The 18820-nt window shown below is 41.1% G+C and overlaps 1 protein-coding gene across 10 annotated transcripts in view; it reads left to right on the plus strand.

The window, feature by feature from the left end:
• The window catches only part of mef2aa (myocyte enhancer factor 2aa), an 89687-nt gene extending 71676 nt beyond the window's left edge, over positions 1-18011 (plus strand). For 3 of the 10 annotated variants that reach the window (XM_069528572.1, XM_069528573.1, XM_069528574.1), the window contains 7 exons: positions 1947-2081; positions 3585-3807; positions 10727-10911; positions 12333-12356; positions 13833-13962; positions 14116-14239; positions 14422-18011. In XM_069528572.1, coding sequence (XP_069384673.1) covers positions 1947-2081; positions 3585-3807; positions 10727-10911; positions 12333-12356; positions 13833-13962; positions 14116-14239; positions 14422-14758 — 1158 coding nt within the window. In that variant the 3' untranslated portion in view covers positions 14759-18011. Of the gene's footprint in view, positions 1-1746; positions 1879-1946; positions 2082-3584; positions 3808-10726; positions 10912-12332; positions 12357-13832; positions 13963-14115; positions 14240-14421 lie in introns of all 10 variants that reach the window. The other 7 variants (XM_069528575.1, XM_069528576.1, XM_069528579.1 and 4 more) reach the window with 4 other exon arrangements.
• Positions 18012-18820: the final 809 nt, after the last annotated feature.

Raw genomic sequence — 18820 nt, forward strand, 5'->3', positions numbered from 1 at the left:
TTAGGATCGGATCCTTGGCTCGGCTGGAGGAGAAAGTGCATAGTTTAACCCCAGTAAACACAGGCCTTTCAGGACCCTAACTAAAGAGAACACGCTCGGTAAACAGGAAATGAATCAGCAAGGCGTTTTCTTAGAATGAGAAGAATGCCACTGCTTTGTACCACACCAAACAGTAATGTATCTGTGGTACTGTGCTGGCCATTCATTATCCAGAGGCCTCCTCTCCCTCTTTCTCGCTCTCCTTTGGGCATTGTGGATACTTATGTATGAAAAAATGTGGGAGCTTCTTTAAACTTCCATTTGTGTCTAAGCTGTGCACAGTGCCACATTTCTGTCTGTACAGTTTCGATTAACATTGTTCTCATGCCCAAAAATGCACAGCACAGCCCTCAGAAACAGAACAGACGCAGATGCACAGACTTTAATGAGCAGTGGCATTCGGCAGGAGCCTCATAAAGCCGTGGCACAGTTTTTAGGAAATGTGATGTACATTGAGGTTGTGGTGAGCAGGATTGGGTTAGCCACATTGTCTGCACAGACCTAAATGTATTGTCATGCCAGAGGATGTAGCAGCTGTAGAACTACCATGCCACACACACACACGCAAAGAGAAAGAGAGAGAATAAGGTCTCATTAGTGTGTGTAGGTAACACTCCTCTGGCTCACTCTCTGACCCCTACATCCACAGGAGTCAGTGACCTTCCTGTAGACACGAGGCCTCCGTGGCAGCCCTCAGACAGGGCAGGGCGCTGCCGTGGACCTGCAGCAGCCTGATAGAGAAACCTTCAGAGCCACACATAAATCATGTTTTGATGTACGCTGCCTCGATATCACAAGCTGTCACATGCTGTCAGCGAGTCTTGTTAACACTCCTATTCAGAGCTGTAATGAGGAGCAGAGCACTGCCTGCATGAAAGTGAGCACAGTGTTCAGCATTTATTTGTTTAGTTGTACGACATGTGTTTTACCCCCTGAGGTCAGAATAGGCTCTTTATAACTCTGTGCACATGAGCTCTTTGCTTTTATAATAATTGTAAAATTTCATGCTCAAACAGGCATTTTTGACCACATCTGATAATCCATTTCATCCTGTTATACATGCATTAACTTAGAAAAGATCCCACGAGTGTCTACCGTACTGAATTACAGTGTGGGACAAACTGAAGTGCTCCGCTGTAAGAATCTTCTCATGCAGCGGCTCCTTTCCAGCTGGTTGGCTTATGATAACTGAAATATAATGAAAAATGCAAACATGCACTTGCAGCAAGAGGGGAGGATGATCAGAGCAGAGGGGCGGAGGCACAGGGGAAAGTCGAGGGGAAGAGAGGAAAAAGGGGGAAGAGGACAATATTTTGTTTCTCCAAACACATCTGAAGGGTGAAAGATTATTTCTGACATTTCAGTTTCAACTTGTTCCAGAGCCTGATGTAAAACTATGATGCTGGAGCAGCTGTGAATGTTTTACTGTCAGTATGACATACTAAAAAAAATAAAAAAATCATAGCAACATATAGATACATTGTACATGTACTTTATTGATGCCAAAACTGGAAAATTCCTGCATATTACACACTATATAAGATGTAAAAATAATAACATAAATAATTAAAATTGGCATAAAAATAATAAATAGTAAAAGTGCAACATGGTGTCAGAGTATAATAATAGTAATGCTTGGTGTTTTTAAGTAAAAGAAATGTATAGTATAGTATACTGTTTCTTTTCAACTGTGCAATTTCCTTTCAGAAATTGAGAAACAAAGGCCATAATGACTGTGCTAGTCCTGATCCCGATGACTGTTTCGGGCACAGCCCCCTCATGGACGACCATTTCGGCAAACTAAGCGAAGAGAGTGATTTAATGTACAAGCGCTGTGGTGTAAGTACTTTCCTTTGTCGCCTGCTCTTTTGTGTTGATCCCTGTCTTTATGTTGATGTTCACTACAGGCGCTAAACAAGAAAGAACACAGAGGTTGTGATAGCCCGGACCCCGATGCCTCATATGTCCTCACTCCTCACACAGAAGAAAAGTATAAAAAAATTAATGAGGAGTTTGATAATATGATGAGAAATCATAAAATCGTAAGTACTGTAAATGCACTGTTTTTGCTTGGCTTTGTGGCACAAAGGATTTTCACACCTTTTTTTTTCATTTAACCTTTTTTTCCTCTTTTTTTTTTTACCCTATACCCCAGAACCTCTGTCGACTTCTTTCAGATCTACTGTAGCTTAAGATTAATGCCCACTTCACTGGGGGTGCATTTGGTTTTTAGTTTTTTTTCTTTACGTTGATTTGTTCTGCAGCTGATATTTTGGCACACCCTGATAAGATCACATTTCATTAACAGGTGAAATGTTGCATTCTTCTGCTGGAAAGATTATAAACCTGATACCATGGTAATGTTAACATATTTCAACACAAACAAACTTCACACACCTAAAAAACCTTTAGTAAATACTCATATAAAGTGAGTGTTTATCATAAGGGTGTGTTTATTCTGTGTTTTAGAGGTGAGTTATTTCCATCTCAAACCTGATTTCCACCTCATCTCTCAAAAGAAACAAAGATTATTTATTTTTATAGTTTACAATTTTTGCAATTCATTTAAATTTTATTCACTTAAAATCCTCCTATTGCCGCTCTCTGGCTTCATTCTAGCATTAAACATCTCTTTTTCTGAAACAGTTCCGGCAGCAAAGTGTCCTCAGAGCTCACCGGCACACATGCTATCATTTAGCGTCTTCCCTCTCCTTCATCGAGTAACACAGCGGCTCACCCTCTAAACTACCGCACATCTTTTTTGTGATCTTATCATGCGTGACAATATTAGAAACGTGCAAGAACACGGTGCTTACTAAGCAGTCATCTTCTCTCTGTTCCTGACTTGAGGAGCATCACTCTGCCATTAACCAACTAATGATAACACCCGACTGGCTCACTGGATAATGCTATGATGAATCGTTTCTCACTGCCACCTGTCATTCTCACTTGTGCTTTGCACAGTCAGCGCGTTGTAGGTAAATGCGAGTGAGTCACGACTCTTGTGGTTGTGATTCCCCCCCATCACCCCTCTCTGTCTTACAGAGAAACATGTCAACGCAAGGGGGGGTCTCAAAACGCTAATGTACGCCTGTCATGCTGACTGCTGCAATGCCGAAGTGATCACCTGAATGCATGTTTATTGGATTTTTTGTTTTCTGTGTTTTGTGTGCACTGTTGTAGCACTGGAGATTTGTGTATTCTACATGTAATGTGTTAATGAAAACTTAAAATGAATAGTCTAACCTTGTGTTTTTTTGCAGTTTTAGTAAGCTCTCCCTGAATTTTTTGAGAATTTCTTACTTTATTTAAGCTGAACCTCAGGGGTAGCTCTTTGTTAATGATGCCATGACAACCACTGTTCAGACTCATCATCAGACCTTGGATTTTCAGTATGATTGTGTGTAAATATCTTCTTTTTTTTGTGTGCGTCTGTGTGTGTGTTTGTGTGTGTGTGTGTGTGTGTGTGTGTGTGTGTTTGTGTGTGTGTGTGTGTTTGTGTGTGTGTGTGTGTGTGTGTGTGTGTGTGTGTCCCTCCTCCACAGCCCACAGCATTGCCTCAGCAGAACTTCTCCATGCATGTGGCTGTGCCTGTATCCAACCCTAATGCCATGTACCAGCCAGGGGGGACTCTGGGCAGTCAGTCCCTGGCAGCAGCCACCACCTCTCTGAGCGACAGTGGGATGCTGTCCCCTCCGCAGGCCTCTCTGCACAGGAATGTGGGTTCCAGTGGAGGCCCCCAGAGGCCCACCAGTGCTGGCAATTCAGGTTAGTGGATCGGTTCAGTCATTTGGTCAGAAGATAAGGATAATTCAGACCACTCAGACTAGGTTTGATTTAATAGATTAACACAGTTCTTTGATAATAGCATCAAATTAATCCAGCAGCATAATTTTTGTTTATAAACATTTTTTAAGATTCTAGTAAAAACTGATGATAGTCATCCAGCCAAGTTTGCAACTTTGCATAAAGACTGGAAACAAAAAAGCCTGGATTTATCCAAAAAAGGCTTCGCCTCATCTCTTCATACTTTGCATATAGACTCACACAGTAAAACAAAGGTAAAATTTCTGGAAACAAAAGTTGCAAAATACAAAAAAAGTAAGAATAGATATACAAATACATACATTCAGGAAAAGGATGTGTGTTCCTTGTATTTTTACATAATATTCAATGTAATTTAACATTCCAGACCATTAAAGTACAGTGTGTAGAATTTTGTGATATCTAGTGTTGAAATTGCATGTTGCAGCTGAACACCCCTCACCTCACCCTCCCCTTCCAAATCAAAAAAGAACCTGTGGTAGACTTTAATTGTTATAAAAACTCAAAAGGTGTTTAGTTTGTTCAGTCTGGACCAATGTAAATAACATGATGGCCTCCGTAGAGAGGGTCCCCTCGATGTAAATATAAAGTATTTAAATATAAAGGGCCTTTTCTGGGGTAAAGAAAACTACAATTCATACAATTTAGATGAAACGAACTAGTGAAAACATCAGGAGGATTATTCTACATTACATTTCTGCCAATAGTTCCCTTTCACCTAAATTTTACACAATGGACCTTTAAGCAATAGAGTAATCCTGTAAAAATTATCTATGACTCTATTAATTTAAGGATTACAACTTTTACTGATGGTTAATATGTTTAATGAAGCAATTTACTGTAATTTTATGACATTTACACTTACATACACATACACAAAATAAGTAAAGTAATACAGTAAATGTCTTAGTGCAGGTTTGCTTATATTCTCATCTAACTTATAATTAATAGATAATTTCAGGATTTCTTTGGTTCTCTATCCTAAAATACATATATAGTATAGTAGAATTTACACATTTTTTCCAGAATGGCATTGGATATAAGGGTGAAATACTGTATTTGTTTTATACATACTTTTTAACACCCTGAGATGCCCCTCATCACACTTCTCATTCTGTCAGCATTGTGGCAAAATGATGTCAGTCTATGCCTGTACTTGTACGACTGGTCTGACTCAGTCAGTGCAGAAGGCGGTTGCAAGATTCAGCTGCTCCTCATACCACAGAAGAACATACAACAAGGTGTGAAATACCTCACTCAAATTTAACCATACAGCAGACCTACCAGTTCACAGAGGCTCTTACCTGATAGTTGTTTTTCACCATATTCTTTCTTTTTCATCAACATATTTTTTTAAGTGTGTCTCTTGAAAGTGTCATTTAGGAGAGACTCCAGTAGGTGCCTCAATAACTGCATGTTGAAGGTGCGTCCTCCTGGTGGAATGCTTAGTTTTCCACTCTTCCATCATATAGCAGATATTTCCCTAACCATGAGAACACAGGTGGGAGAACATGCCTCCGTGTTCTTTGCGCAGTGGAGATACATCTACATGACATTTTCATGTCTGGTCTTGCATCTCCCTCACACGCTCTGCTCGCTTTGCAGAAGGATTGCAGATGGTTAATCTCATCACTCTGTGCATCTCATTAGTTGGCATGCTGGATACCACAGACCTTTCAGTACCAAGAGGTGCGGGCTCCAGCCCAGCGGGTAAGTCCTCCCGGAGAGATCCATGAGCTCTCTGTAGCTCTGCCCAATGGACCTGCGACTTAGCACGTGAGCTGGATAGTTGCGTGTCCATCTGCGATTGGTTCAAGACAGTTGTCACAGTCATCGACTGATGGCGCCTTTTGCCTGTTGTATTTCACTGCATGCAAAGGGGATTGGTGAGTGTTCCTCCTCTCAACAGAGGACTTGTATGATATGGTTGTTAAATGCATGTGTGGGAGAGCGGACAGCATTCACACAGCACGGTGAGTGCGCTTGAAAGGATTAACCAGGTGAGGTAATTGGCCGTCCAACTGTCTTTGGCAGCAGGACAAACACAGCGTTTCATTTAACCTCTGTGAGGCCCTCCCTTCTCCTGTTTCCTTCCCTCTATTGACAGGTGCATCTGACCCCCCCCCCAAACCCCTCTACCCTGGCAGCCCTTAAAAGGCTAGAGAGGGTCTGTAAGATGCCTAGACCAGCATAACCCTGTCGGTATTCGGGCCATGACATCCCACTAAGTCCTCCGGTACACAATGACCGGACAGCCTGTCATGGCTGCAATGTGCCGTGTGAGAGGCGGAGGCAGGTGGAGTTTTAACTCTCTCCTCGTGAGCTCACCGTATTCCATATAGTATTTCTGACACAATGCAGAATTTAGTTACGAAACCGCGTGACATTCGATGATGATAAGCTGAAGGCCACAGGAATATAAGGTTAAGGGGATATTTGATGAGGTATTGATTCGAAAGTATGACGAGCCCTCCCATCTCAGATTGGTTTACAGTCAGCAATTTAAAGGGAGCGCTGGGTGAGTTTTAAGTTTTGGGGTGTGGTTAGTTCCCCGGGGGGCAGAGTGAGTCCTCTGCCAAGGCGTTTGGCACGGTGTGATCATGCTGCAGCTGTTGTTTGTACCAAGTGTGTAGAACAGCAGAGGCTACAAGGAGGCGAAGCCCCGCTGTCAGATGACCATTCCTGACATAGCTCTGATTTTTCACATGTAGCAGTTATGACCGCAGCAGGAGCTTTTCAAAGTGGCCAAATGGAAGATTTTGGCTGTGTGACGACTTCTCTCCTGTTCAACAGTGGCCTCCATAGAGAGAAGCTGGAGTGCATGTAAAATCAAAAAGGAAATTAACCCTTTTTTATTTCCCACTGAACCACTGGGTCTGTTTTAATTGTTGGATCTGGACAAGTGATTATTTAGTTATTAGTTGATTGTGAGGATTGTCTGTTTTGCAGGAATGTAGATGTGATGGGGAACATTGCCGGAGACAAACACATTTCTGTTATTAGGAGAATAAGCAGTGTATTGTTGTTCTTATCTAGCGGCTGGTTTAGATAAAAGCTCAACAGCTACTATACTTTCAAAGGCTCATTTTGCTGTTTGTGTGTGTGTGTTGCGTGAGAGGGCTCTCTGTTATGCAATATGTCTGCGAGCTGTACACATCCCTTCATTAATATTGGAGCGTTACAAGCTTTTGAAACACCATTACAAAGCATGTTTGTATGTTCGGTGCTTCACATCTGACAGCGGAATAAACAATAATGTTGTGGCACCAAGTCTGTGTCAGTGCAAATTTTACTTTTAGAAAGTTATTTCACTTCATTTTTGCTTTTCGATTTTCTTAAGCTGACATTACGCTGGAGTTCTTGCTTTTTCATGTCAGCTATTTCTATTAGATTTTTACATGTAATCCATACAAATATCCAGTCTTCTGGATCAAAAAATAAACAGCTGACCTCCAAGTTGAACATTCATAACATTGACTATTCACATCAGGCTTAAGTTAACTTTAGGAGCAGCACATGCCAACAACAAGAAACTCCCTGACAAAACATACAGGGAATAAAACTGCCACTACCTCAAACAGGAGATGAGGAGGGCGGCCATTATGCCTGGCGAGTAGGTTATGCTGGGGGTCTCCAACAGTCCAACGACATGGGGTTAGGTTAACTGGAGACTCTAAATTATCCGTAGGTGTGAATCTGGCGACCAGTTCAGGGTGTACCCCACCTCGCTCAATGTCACCTTGGATTGGCCCCAAGTCCCTGCTTCGACCTGCAAATGATAAGCGGTATAAATAATTTTATAAAGCTATATTCAAAGTTGGACGATGGTGGTGAATCACTAGCTAAATAAAAAAGCAACAATGTGAGCATGCTGCCAGTTTTTGTACAGTCTGCAGTTTTTAGGAAAAGAGTGAGGGGCAAGTACGATCATTTAACAAATCCCTGTGTGCACATCCTGACCTCAGTTTTCTGAGACACAACAATAGGATTGTGCGCAGCCTCTACTATTAGAAACCTGTGCTAAGAGACCTCTCATTCATCAAGCCATGTTCTCTTTTGCCTGAGCCTGACACACGTGGGATGTTGGGGCATAATAAGTCAGTGTTTTCCTTCCCCGAACTTAAAATGAAAAACTGAACGTTTCAGTTGTAAACACAGGGCCTTATGTAACGCGTCTTCCCAGACCGTGTTAATAATTCAGGACAATGAACAGAAACCAAACAGCTTTCAACGTGCACAGTTTTCAGCCAGAGAGGATTTATTGGCACAACCATGAGAAAGTCTGGATATAGAATGAGGACAGACGCAAGAAAAGCCCACTGAAATGAAAAGCTGGCTCTTATTTTGTTAAACCCAAGTATTTTGTGCAGACATGTGTTTCCACATCTTGGCAGTTATCTCAAACAAGTCTCATATTTAGACATCGTCAGATATCTGAAGTCATAATCAAAGGTACATTCCAAAGATATGCAAGTCAGGTGGGTCGATCCAAGTCGAAATCAGCCAAATGAAGACAGCACTGAGCGTAGGTCTTTGTGTCAAGGGAGACACACTGGACACTGTGTTGGTATAGACTCCAGGACGACGTAAATGGCTACATTACTGTTGTACTTTAACAAAAGCATAAAAAAGAACAATGAAAAATGCAGGTAGGACACAGAAACAGATGTATTTGATTGAATAACTACAAAGAGCCCAAAAAATAATGTGTACAAGATGCACAGACGTGGACTTGCCCATTCACATATAAAACATTTGCTGGAAGTTCACCAGTTACTTGGAAAAAGACGGAGAGATGAGGGAAAAAAAAAGGTTTCTCATGATCAACTTCAGGTTTTTAGCATGCCTTTGTTTTCACCGCACAATTTATTTTAAGATATTTTTTGGGGGCATTTTGCCTTTATAGATAGGACAGTATGAGTGAAATGGAGCAAGAGCGAGAACATACACATTTATGTGAATCCTGCATTTAAACATGTGTAATTTAAAGGTGTAAACAGATGCATATACCCTGTTGAAATTTATGTCTTTTTTTTAGCTTTGTATCTGTGTTACCTTGACATGTCTTGATGATGTAATCCCATGTGAGAATGGCCAAATGTCACAAAAACAGCTAATTAACTTTGGGCTTTCTCCACAGTGTAATTAATACTGCAAATAATGTTTATTATATTGAGTCTTTTGTCCATGGCTTTTATCCAGAACAGTTTTGAGCTGTAATCTCAAAGTAAAATATCAGAGCTTGCTGACTGTAATCAGGAAGCACTTCACAAATTGCAGCACTGTAACCGATTCCCTTACATCAACTAATATTTGAACTAACATCTCATTCCCACTGAATGACATCTCCACTGCTTTTAATCAGATTTGCTATATTTAGGGCCTTGGACGTACACAGGGCTAATTCTGTAAACAGTATTTTCTTGCGGCAGCCAAGTGTCGTATGATCAAAGCCAGAGCTGATGGCGAATAGCTGCGCGCACACTGTTGATTCAGCTGTGAGATACTATTGTAGGTGTTATAGCTGTTTATTTGACCATGAATTGTTGCTGTCCTTATCTGTAGTCAGAGGATCTATTGTTCCATTATGTTCCTGCACAAGAGCCTGCTCATGGTGCGCGCACTTTGTGTTTGCCGGGATAAATCGGACACAATGGAGAAGTCAGCAACTTGTTGAAGTGCCACTGATCCGTTGATGCAGTGTGAGATACCATTCATTAGCTCTTCCCGTTGTTTTCAGGATTTTCATTTCAAGGTCATAGCTTTAACTCAGACCTCCATAAAGTGAAGTAAATATGAAATTCAAGTGCGCTTGAAACAATGCTTTTGTTTGGTGAACAACTCATTGCATTTGTGTTGGAGCATATTTGTGTGGAATCTGCAGAATCCCACTGCGGACCTTGCAGAGATGAGTCACGCTGTATCTTGCACCTTTGAAAAAAAACAACAACTGTAGGTTGAGAAAACCAGCAAGAATAAAAGTGTAAAGATGCTGACAGATGTACTAAGAACAGATCGCAGAATACTAGGTGCAGGAAGTGTTCAGGGATCTGCTATGGATAGATTTAATGAAAATTATGTTGTGCTGCATTATTTTTTATTTTAATTTTCCAAGAACAAAACACATTTCTTGTATTTGCAAGCTACTGAAATAGCCCAAAATTATAAACATCTTTGGATTTCAGAAGAGACAATTAACATCATCATCTACAACTAAAATATATAAGCAAAATAAATCTCGGAAAAACAATAAAAACTTCAACTGAATTCCAATAATCTCTTCTCACACTATGATATTATTCACCCTTTTCATGAGATATTGGTTTAGTGATGGAGTAGGCGTGAGTCTGAGGAAACTCCTAAAATAACTTGTTGGGGACTTATACTCTCTTCATGATAAAGAGGAAATGGCTGATGACCACACACAACAAGGTGTGAATGTTAAAAGTAGAGTAACACTTTTCTATTGTTTGTGAGCACAGTGTACAAAAACAACAACTAAGAGTTCTTTTATTGTTTTTATTCATCTGTAATGACTTCAGCTATTACTTTTAAGCAGTCACAGTACATTTGACAATGAACTGCTCCTCATCCCAAGACACAAAGAGCTGACTTTGATGTAATCATTCACAATAAAAATAAAAGGCTCATCAATTTTGAAATGGACATTTTATTATTGTAAATGTGCGGGATAATTATCCGAGTCTATTAAAACTTCCCAGAGGGTTGGAAACACTTAACGGCGTGTGCCGTGGCACGCCGGAAAACAACTCTGTGCGAGAGGTTTGCTTGATGACTGCTGGTGTTGTCAGTCACAGTCCATGGTTTGATGATGTGTTTCTGTCGCCTTGTACCTCTGCAGGGAACGGTTTCGTTAACCCCAGGGGCTCCCCCGGCCTCCTCAGCACACCCAGCGGCAACGGCCTGGGTAAAGTCATGCCCACCAAGTCTCCACCGCCCCCCGGAGGGAACATGGGGATGGGAAACCGCAAGCCAGACCTAAGGGTTGTTATCCCTCCATCGAGCAAAGGGATGATGCCCCCACTGGTGAGAGCAGAGCTACACCACTGCACACAAGAAGCATCAACAAACCAACCTTTATGTCTCTTTGCTGCGGGGCAGAGCAGATCGATGTTAAGCGTCTTTATCTAGACTCTCAAAGCTGGGTTTTGCCTACACACATTTTTTGATGTTATCACAGCAGTGCAGCTCGCTGTTCTAGCGAGGTTGTCACCTCACCAAGGACTATATTTATCTGCCAAGTGGAACTCACTCACTCACAGTGTAGAGGCCTCATCTGAGCTGCGTTCTTCTCGGAGCTGCAGCTCTAGTCTTGTAACTCTTGCTCAGTTATTCACATTTAAATGAGAGACTTTCTCTAATTATAATAATGAAGTTTCAAAGCGCTCTGACCGCAGTGAACACCTGAGGCTAAACTTCTCTTGGTCATATTTCAACATTTATAAAACATTGTAAATGGGGGGTTTCAGACATTGGCCACCGATGCACTATTTCCAACTTTTCATGTTGCAGGTGTTGTCGGCAACAGGAGCCATGCCAGGAAAATGATTGTGTTTGGTAAATAAACCTCAGGTTACTGTGGGTGCTCCTCTTTTTCCAAGCCTGGATCAGTGTTTTAAAATAACTGCCTGTTACCGTGTCGCCATGTGAAATCGGTGGAGCAGCACGGGTTGCCTTGCGAGAGGTCTGAAACAGGTTAGGCAGGGGCGGGAGGACGGTTCTGCTCTGTCTGAGCCGTCAGGGCGTTTTGGTGGTGGCTATGGCAGGTCTGCAGACAGCCTGTCATTAGGCCATAATGGTATTAAATTAATCACATCTCGGTGTGACAGAGTGTAGATGAAGACTTAATCATGGGCCCAGGGTGTGAGCCAGATAATATCTTGTCGCCCTTGTCGTGTCTTCCTGCTGCTATTGATTGAGTGTGGGCATTAAGACAGCCCTGGTCTGGTTGCAGCATGTCCCACCGCACAGAAAAGATGGAGCTTTTGCTTCTTCTCTCAGTACAGGGAAGATATGAAATGCACGGCACTGTGCAGCCATTGCTGGTAGCAGTGAAGAAACTTTACCTGATTATTATGAGGTGAGGCAGTGTCACAATCAGGTGAGCATTAGTCAATGTCCTGAAGAATTTTCCAAAGACATGCAGGTAAGGCTGATTGGAAAAAACTAAAACTAAACTCACACCTACAAATAGGTTTGAGTTTGTCTGCAAGTGTCCACCCTGTGATCGAGGGTGATATAGCTAATGGGTGAATAGATGGATAATCTTTGGACAAATGGTTCTTGGGTACTACGTTCAACTACAAACACAAAATTAGAGTCCCTGTTGTTCCCTCCACTGTAAAAATGTAGATACAGTAGCTGGCACTATTTTCCAGAGTGATCTACAGTTGCTCTGCTTCTTTTCTGTAACTCTGCCTCTTCTTCTCTTCTTCTGCTGAGAGCAGTCGGAGGAGGAGGAAATGGATTTGGTGAGTTTTGACAAATGCCTGGCGCAAATGGCTGCAATGTGAACATGCTTCCGGTAATCACACACACACTAGACCAAGGGCGCTCGAACCGGAGATTGTCTCTGGGAACTGCCAGCAATAATGGCGTTACAAAAAAAAGAAAATGGTTTGTCACTGCATGTTTTGGGTTTGGCCTGTGAAAATTGCCTGAGCCTGTTAAATTGGCTCCTCCATTCCCAACACGTCACTGTTAGTCATAAACCACTAGTAGTATGTGTGTGTGTGTGTGTGTGTTTTAGTTTGGGTGTGTGAGAGAGAGAGAGAGAGAAAGAGAGAGAGATGTATGCGTCACTGTTTAATAAAAAAAAACAACTGTTATAGTCGATCACAATCTGGAAAGTTTGAGGGTTAAAGTCGTCTTGAGTAAAATACAAACCATTAACAGTATATATTTTTCCACCGAAGTGAAGATGAGATCATCTGAAATGATATCATTCTGTGAGATACTTGGGTTTGGTGAAGTCATCTGGCTGCTGAGTGTTGGAACAATGCGAGGAAGCCATCAACTAGATTATGATGCAATACAGCTTCAAATGCAGCTGCTGGCATCGGCACATATGCCTGATACATTATATTCGGAGGATTTGTTTTGGTATTGTTTTCTCTGCATTTGATTAGTGTTGGCGGGGGTGTGGGTGTGTGCGCGTGTGTGCGTTTGTAGCGGCGTATGCTGCATGACCACACCGGACTCTGTAGGTATGTTTTTGTGGGCTGCATGCCAGTCACTGCACTAAAAAAAATGACTGGAGCTCCTGCGCACCCTGGGAATTGAAATGTGTCATTAATTTTACCCCTTTGCACCTTCTCAGTTAAGAGGTGTTTATTTGATTATGAAACAGATCCCCAGACTCACTCTGATTCGTCTCACTCCTGCACTAACGCTATAAAACATCTTTTATGACTGACAAAGTAGAAACTAATTTAGCAGATTCTAACAAATGTGATTAATCATATGTCTCCTCTTGTGATTCCTGCACTGACCACATCACTTTGCCGCTTTAAGTTGATGGAATAAATTAATCATTTCTATTAATTAGTGAAATCCACCTGTCAGTTTTTGCATTTATTCAGTTTAGCATGATACGCTCATTTTATTGAGCTGTAGGTGGATCGATAGATCAGAAAATCTCAGCAAGAAACCAAAGCATCACTTATTAATATTTATTCAGTTTTAGTCAACATTGGATTAGAAAGATTAAATATTGACTGCCATATAGCTTCACCACCCCCTTGTGGCAGCTGTCTTTATTACACTCTTACATCCCAGATAACCATAATATGCAAATTTTAAATTTAGTAAAAGTTGAAAATGAATTGTGATGCTGTCTTTATTTATAAGAACACACACACACACACACACACACACACACACACTGTTTTGTATTTGTATTCTGGGCTTATGTTTTCTTTCTTCGTTGCTTTGTGTGTTTTTTGCAGAACACCCAGAGGATAAGCAGCTCCCAGTCCACCCAGCCGCTGGCCACTCCAGTTGTGTCTGTCACCACCCCCAGCTTACCCCCACAGGGCCTGGTCTACTCAGGCATGCCCACCTCCTACAACCCCGCCGGTGAGTCTGCCTGTGCTCTCCCCTCGGACCAACAACAACCACCTCAGCTGTGACTGTTTATGCTGCACGCTGGTCCCTGCTCCTTTTTCAGTTGCACTCAGCTGAAATGCGAGCGGGTTCTCACCGTGTTTGTGGCTGCTTTTGTTTTTACAGAGTACTCCCTGAGCAGCGCAGAGATCTCTTCCCTACAGGGCTTCAGCTCTCCTGGGCTCTCATTGGGCTCCATGTCGGCATGGCAACAGCATCAACTGGGCCAGGCCGCTCTTAATTCTTTGGTGTGAGTAACACACTTCCAAACAAAAGCACACTCTCCAGACGCCCGCACATGAAAGCAACACCCACTGCGCTCTGTGATATTATGCTGAATCACACATCTACATATTACTGTCTCTTCACCTCCTATTTGTTGTCTCTTTTTTGGAACTGAACACTAAAATGCCCTGCTTGTCTCCTCTGCAGTGGCGGAGGTCACCTAACTCAGGTCTCCAACCTATCCATCAACACCAGCCAGAGCATAAACATCAAGTCTGAACCCATTTCGCCGCCGCGGGAGCGCGTCACCCCGTCCAGCTTCCCCCAGCAGCAGCCGCAGCAGGGGTCCAGCCGACAGGAAGTTCTGGGACGCTCACCTGCCGACAGCCTCAGCTCCTCCTGTAGCTCGTACGATGGAAGCGACCGCGAAGACCACCGGCCAGACTTCCACTCCCCACTGGGGCTCGGCAGACCCCCTGCTGGCTCTGAAGACAGGGAGAGCCCCTCGGTCAAGCGCTTGCGCATGGACACATGGGTGACATAAAGAGCCCCGATCACACCTCCAGTCACCAGCCAGTTAGAGAGAGAGAGAGAGGGAGGGGTTAGACATGGAGATGAAAGAAAGAGCAAGGGTCCTTTGAGCAATTATTATGATACTATTATTCAACTCCATTTTCAATTTGTGAGACTGAGATGTAATATATCTGAAGTCAATTGTCAAACTGATGCAGTAAGATTTAAAAAGAATCAAATCTCAGTGAGTTGGGCTGAATTAAATGCACAAGCGGGGGATATCAGGTACTTGGTGCAATTCAGACTTTTTGCGGAAGAAAGAAAATTGTTCATCAATAGGCAGTAGATTATCGTAGTCACTGGTCTAGTCAGACACTTACATGTAGTTGCTGTTTTGCTGTTGTGCTTGCATGTTGCAAACAATCAGAGGAAGTCGTGTTGCTTTCAGGCTGAGGACCCTTAAATACCACGTTCACTGCAAGAACTATCTTTTCAAAAAAAATCATGCTGTAACCACACAAGACCTTTATCTCAAGTGGCCTCTCGTGATTTATCGACTCAGTCGATCAGGAGACACAGACAGCATGGAGTTAACTAAAACTACACAGGAGTGATGGTCACATGACAAACAGACTACTTTAGTGAATAAATGAAACCGTACCTGTTGGGGGAGGTAAAAACAAAAAAGCAACAGAATTTATTGCAATAATAACATACTTATTCATTTTATAATTTAAAAGAGTAGGATATACAGTCTAAATGTGCAATTAAGAAAACCTGTCCAGTTGAACTGGTGAGAAAATCAACATGTTCACATTTGTATAACAGTTCGTCAGTAATATAAGCCAAAGCTGTTTTCTTTTGTTATTTTGTACAGTTGCTAGGGTTTCCTAACAGGTCACTCCAAATGCACCGTTTCTTCGCCATTGTTTTTTTTTTTTTTTTAATTGTGCTTTATTACAAACAGTGTAAAGTCATGTACGCCACATCATGAATCGATATTCTAAAGCCATGAACATTTGCTTGTTCTGTTTGTATGATTGAAAATTTGAGCCAAACATTTTTCTTTTTGTTGTGTAAATAGCAACTTTAATATATATCACCAGTGTGTGGGTACATGCTGAATGTACTGTACGACCACCGTTTTCAAGAAAAGTATATTTTTGTGGATTACAGCCGAGTTTACAAGAGTAGACCCTTAAAAAAAAAGTAGATCATTCACTGGTCAATATTTGCTATTGTGTTCATTTTACTGTAATCTCTTCTAAATTTAATTATCGACATAATCTCCTGTACGTTTTAGTTTTTTTCTCTCTCTCTCTTTATTAGTGGTGACTGTTTGTCCTGAAGACATTGTAATAACAATGCTGTGAGGTTGAAGTTCTACTATTTTCATATTTATGAAGGATGATCACAAGGCTAAAGGGGAAATAGGGTTTCCTCCCCTCCTATTGTGTTAGCTCGTGTTAGTTGTATACCAGCAGCTGCGGAATACACTGCCAACATTTAAACCCAACGTCCCACATCCAAGAATGATCTACTGTTACAGCATGAGAGACGTGGCACCTCTCAGGCCTTTTCCACTGTCCTTTTACTGGCATAAGCAGAAGACATAAATGCGATGGAGGCGGCTGCTGACCTTCACACAAATCTGATCCCGTCGTTGTTGTAAATATCTCAGTCTACTTGAAATAATTATGTACAAAAATACTCATCCGTTTCCTTTAATTGGCTACTGAAAGTGGATCTCATATCAATAAGTAGTACGAGTGCTGCAGGCCTATAGGAACCTTAGGAGCTAGAAAAGTGAAAATCTGAAGGCGCTGAAGTCGTTTGCATGAAAAATGCTGCAACACAAGGTCGATGTCTCAACTGCCGCACTTTGCAGGTGGCGTGAAAAAAGGAGACGGTGACTTGTTTCCTTCTCAGTCGTCGCAGAAGCAAATAAATTCAGCAGCTAATTCACAACAACAACAACAGTGCAACGTCATCGACTTCAATCTCACTGCACACCCGTGTATGAGACGTTTGCTGTACGAGAGCGAGGTATCACTCTGCATTCACCGCGACATGTCTTGTGTGCGTTTGTCAGGTTTCTGTTCTCTTTGCCCCATTGTCACAACATAGAAGTTCTCATTCAAAGCCCATGATGATGATCTATGCAGTTTTAACCTCAATTCCCATTATATATATCTATATACACAGAATATGATGTCATTACAGGTCACATGTAGTCCACATAGCATTAGGAAGAAGAGCACCAGAGGACAGACTGTTGAGTGGCACAGCTTGACGAGGCTGGACTTCTCGATGCACAGAACACATTTTATGAAATGATTGATTTGGATCCCCGGGGCAATCTCTTCATGTTCATGCACATTAAGTAGACATCCCATGATGCTTAGTGATTCATAATGTAAATCCAGGGGAAAATAGCAATAATAAACAACAAAACTACAACAACAAAAAAATGTGTCTGCCCGTCTTGGCAGCATCACCTCGTAGTTGAGCACATACTTTAGCACTTGATAACATATCAGGGAATTTTGTAGTTTACCTATATGCACAGTTAGGAAATGCCTTATCCCAAAGAAAAAATGAAGCCACTTTTATTTTCTAAACACAGAAATCACTCAAACGTGACCAGACCTGCCTTTTCTAGGAAAAAGACTCGCACAAGAAAATGCCTTGGTGAATGCACCGCGATACGCTCGGCTCTCTTGGGTGTATGTCCAAATTCTGCACAACTAATGAATGTGAAAGGAATGGCTAACTTTGTGACTTTCTTCACTTTGCTGTGCAAAAGTACACTGCTTCGCTTCATGGCTTTTATAAAAACAGAACTACGTGTTTGGTAAGTGTTTGTAGTTGATAGTTCACTTAACTAAAGAAGCTGTTTTCGGTCTGGACGCTCGGATCGTTTGGCGGCACAAGCTGGACTTTGTTGCCAATAATGAAATTATTTGTTTCGGAATTTAAAAGAGATTTTAAGTTAATCTACATTTTATTTCCCTTGAATGTGTTATTTTATTTTCATCATACGATAAATATTCAAGTGATCTTTTTATTAAAACAATTAAGATACTATGCTAGCTATTGTTGTACAAAATTTGTATTCTTCACAAAAGTACAAATATTGGCTTTCAATGTGTAATTTAGGTGATCTCTTTTATTCTGTATAAAATGAAGTAAACAACTCTTACATAGAATTTGTTCTCCTGTGAAGTCCCAAACAGTAGAAACTGTCAACTTTATTAAACACCTCAGTGTATGCTCAATCTGAACTCCATGTCTATTCATCTTTGAATTCCACTTTGAAAATGTGTTTTATTACCTGAGTTAAAACAAGGGGACACTTTCTCTATTGTCGGTCACACAGTGATACAAGGTGAACAGAAAACCCAATGCTGTGAAAAACTATACTCCATACATTTATGATAGAAATTGTCTGTTATACCCCAGTTACAAAAAGTATTGTTTTGAGCTCAGCGTAGCAGCCTCAGTTTAAGTAAAAATAGAAATACGTCTAATACTTTTAACTAAAATAAGTACTTTACCCATGCAAATGTAAATATCAAAGTTAAAACTATTCAAAACTAAATACAGAATGACCCGAGACAAAGTTTCGTAAGTATGATTATTTTTGTTTTGTTAGTATTGATACTGGTTACTTCAAGTAGCTTTTGGATGCCATAGATGTTTCCTTTATATGAAGCCAATTTTAACTGATTAAAAAGATTACAGATATATATTTTTTCTATACCACTGCATCATATATCACAAACTCATTAAATGGTTAGGGATATAAACCAGATTTTGCAAAGTAATTAGTCAAAAGTCAAGTCAAGTCAAGTTAAATACAATTAAATGTAATTAATATTATTATTAAAGAAGATGTAGCTGTATTTTATCCTTTGGCTGACTTGAAAAGTGTTAAATGAGTGTTTAAGGGTTCATCTATATAATATGGACATTTATACAGATCAAATACAAATACCATACAGTAAAACAATGTATTAATCATGTGACGATGACATTACAATTCAAAAGAGATTTGTGCACTTCCAGCGTATCACCAGCAGGAGGCACTGTA

Source organism: Paralichthys olivaceus, chromosome 7 (genome assembly GCF_024713975.1).
Source record: "Paralichthys olivaceus isolate ysfri-2021 chromosome 7, ASM2471397v2, whole genome shotgun sequence".
Lineage (NCBI taxonomy): Eukaryota > Metazoa > Chordata > Actinopteri > Pleuronectiformes > Paralichthyidae > Paralichthys > Paralichthys olivaceus.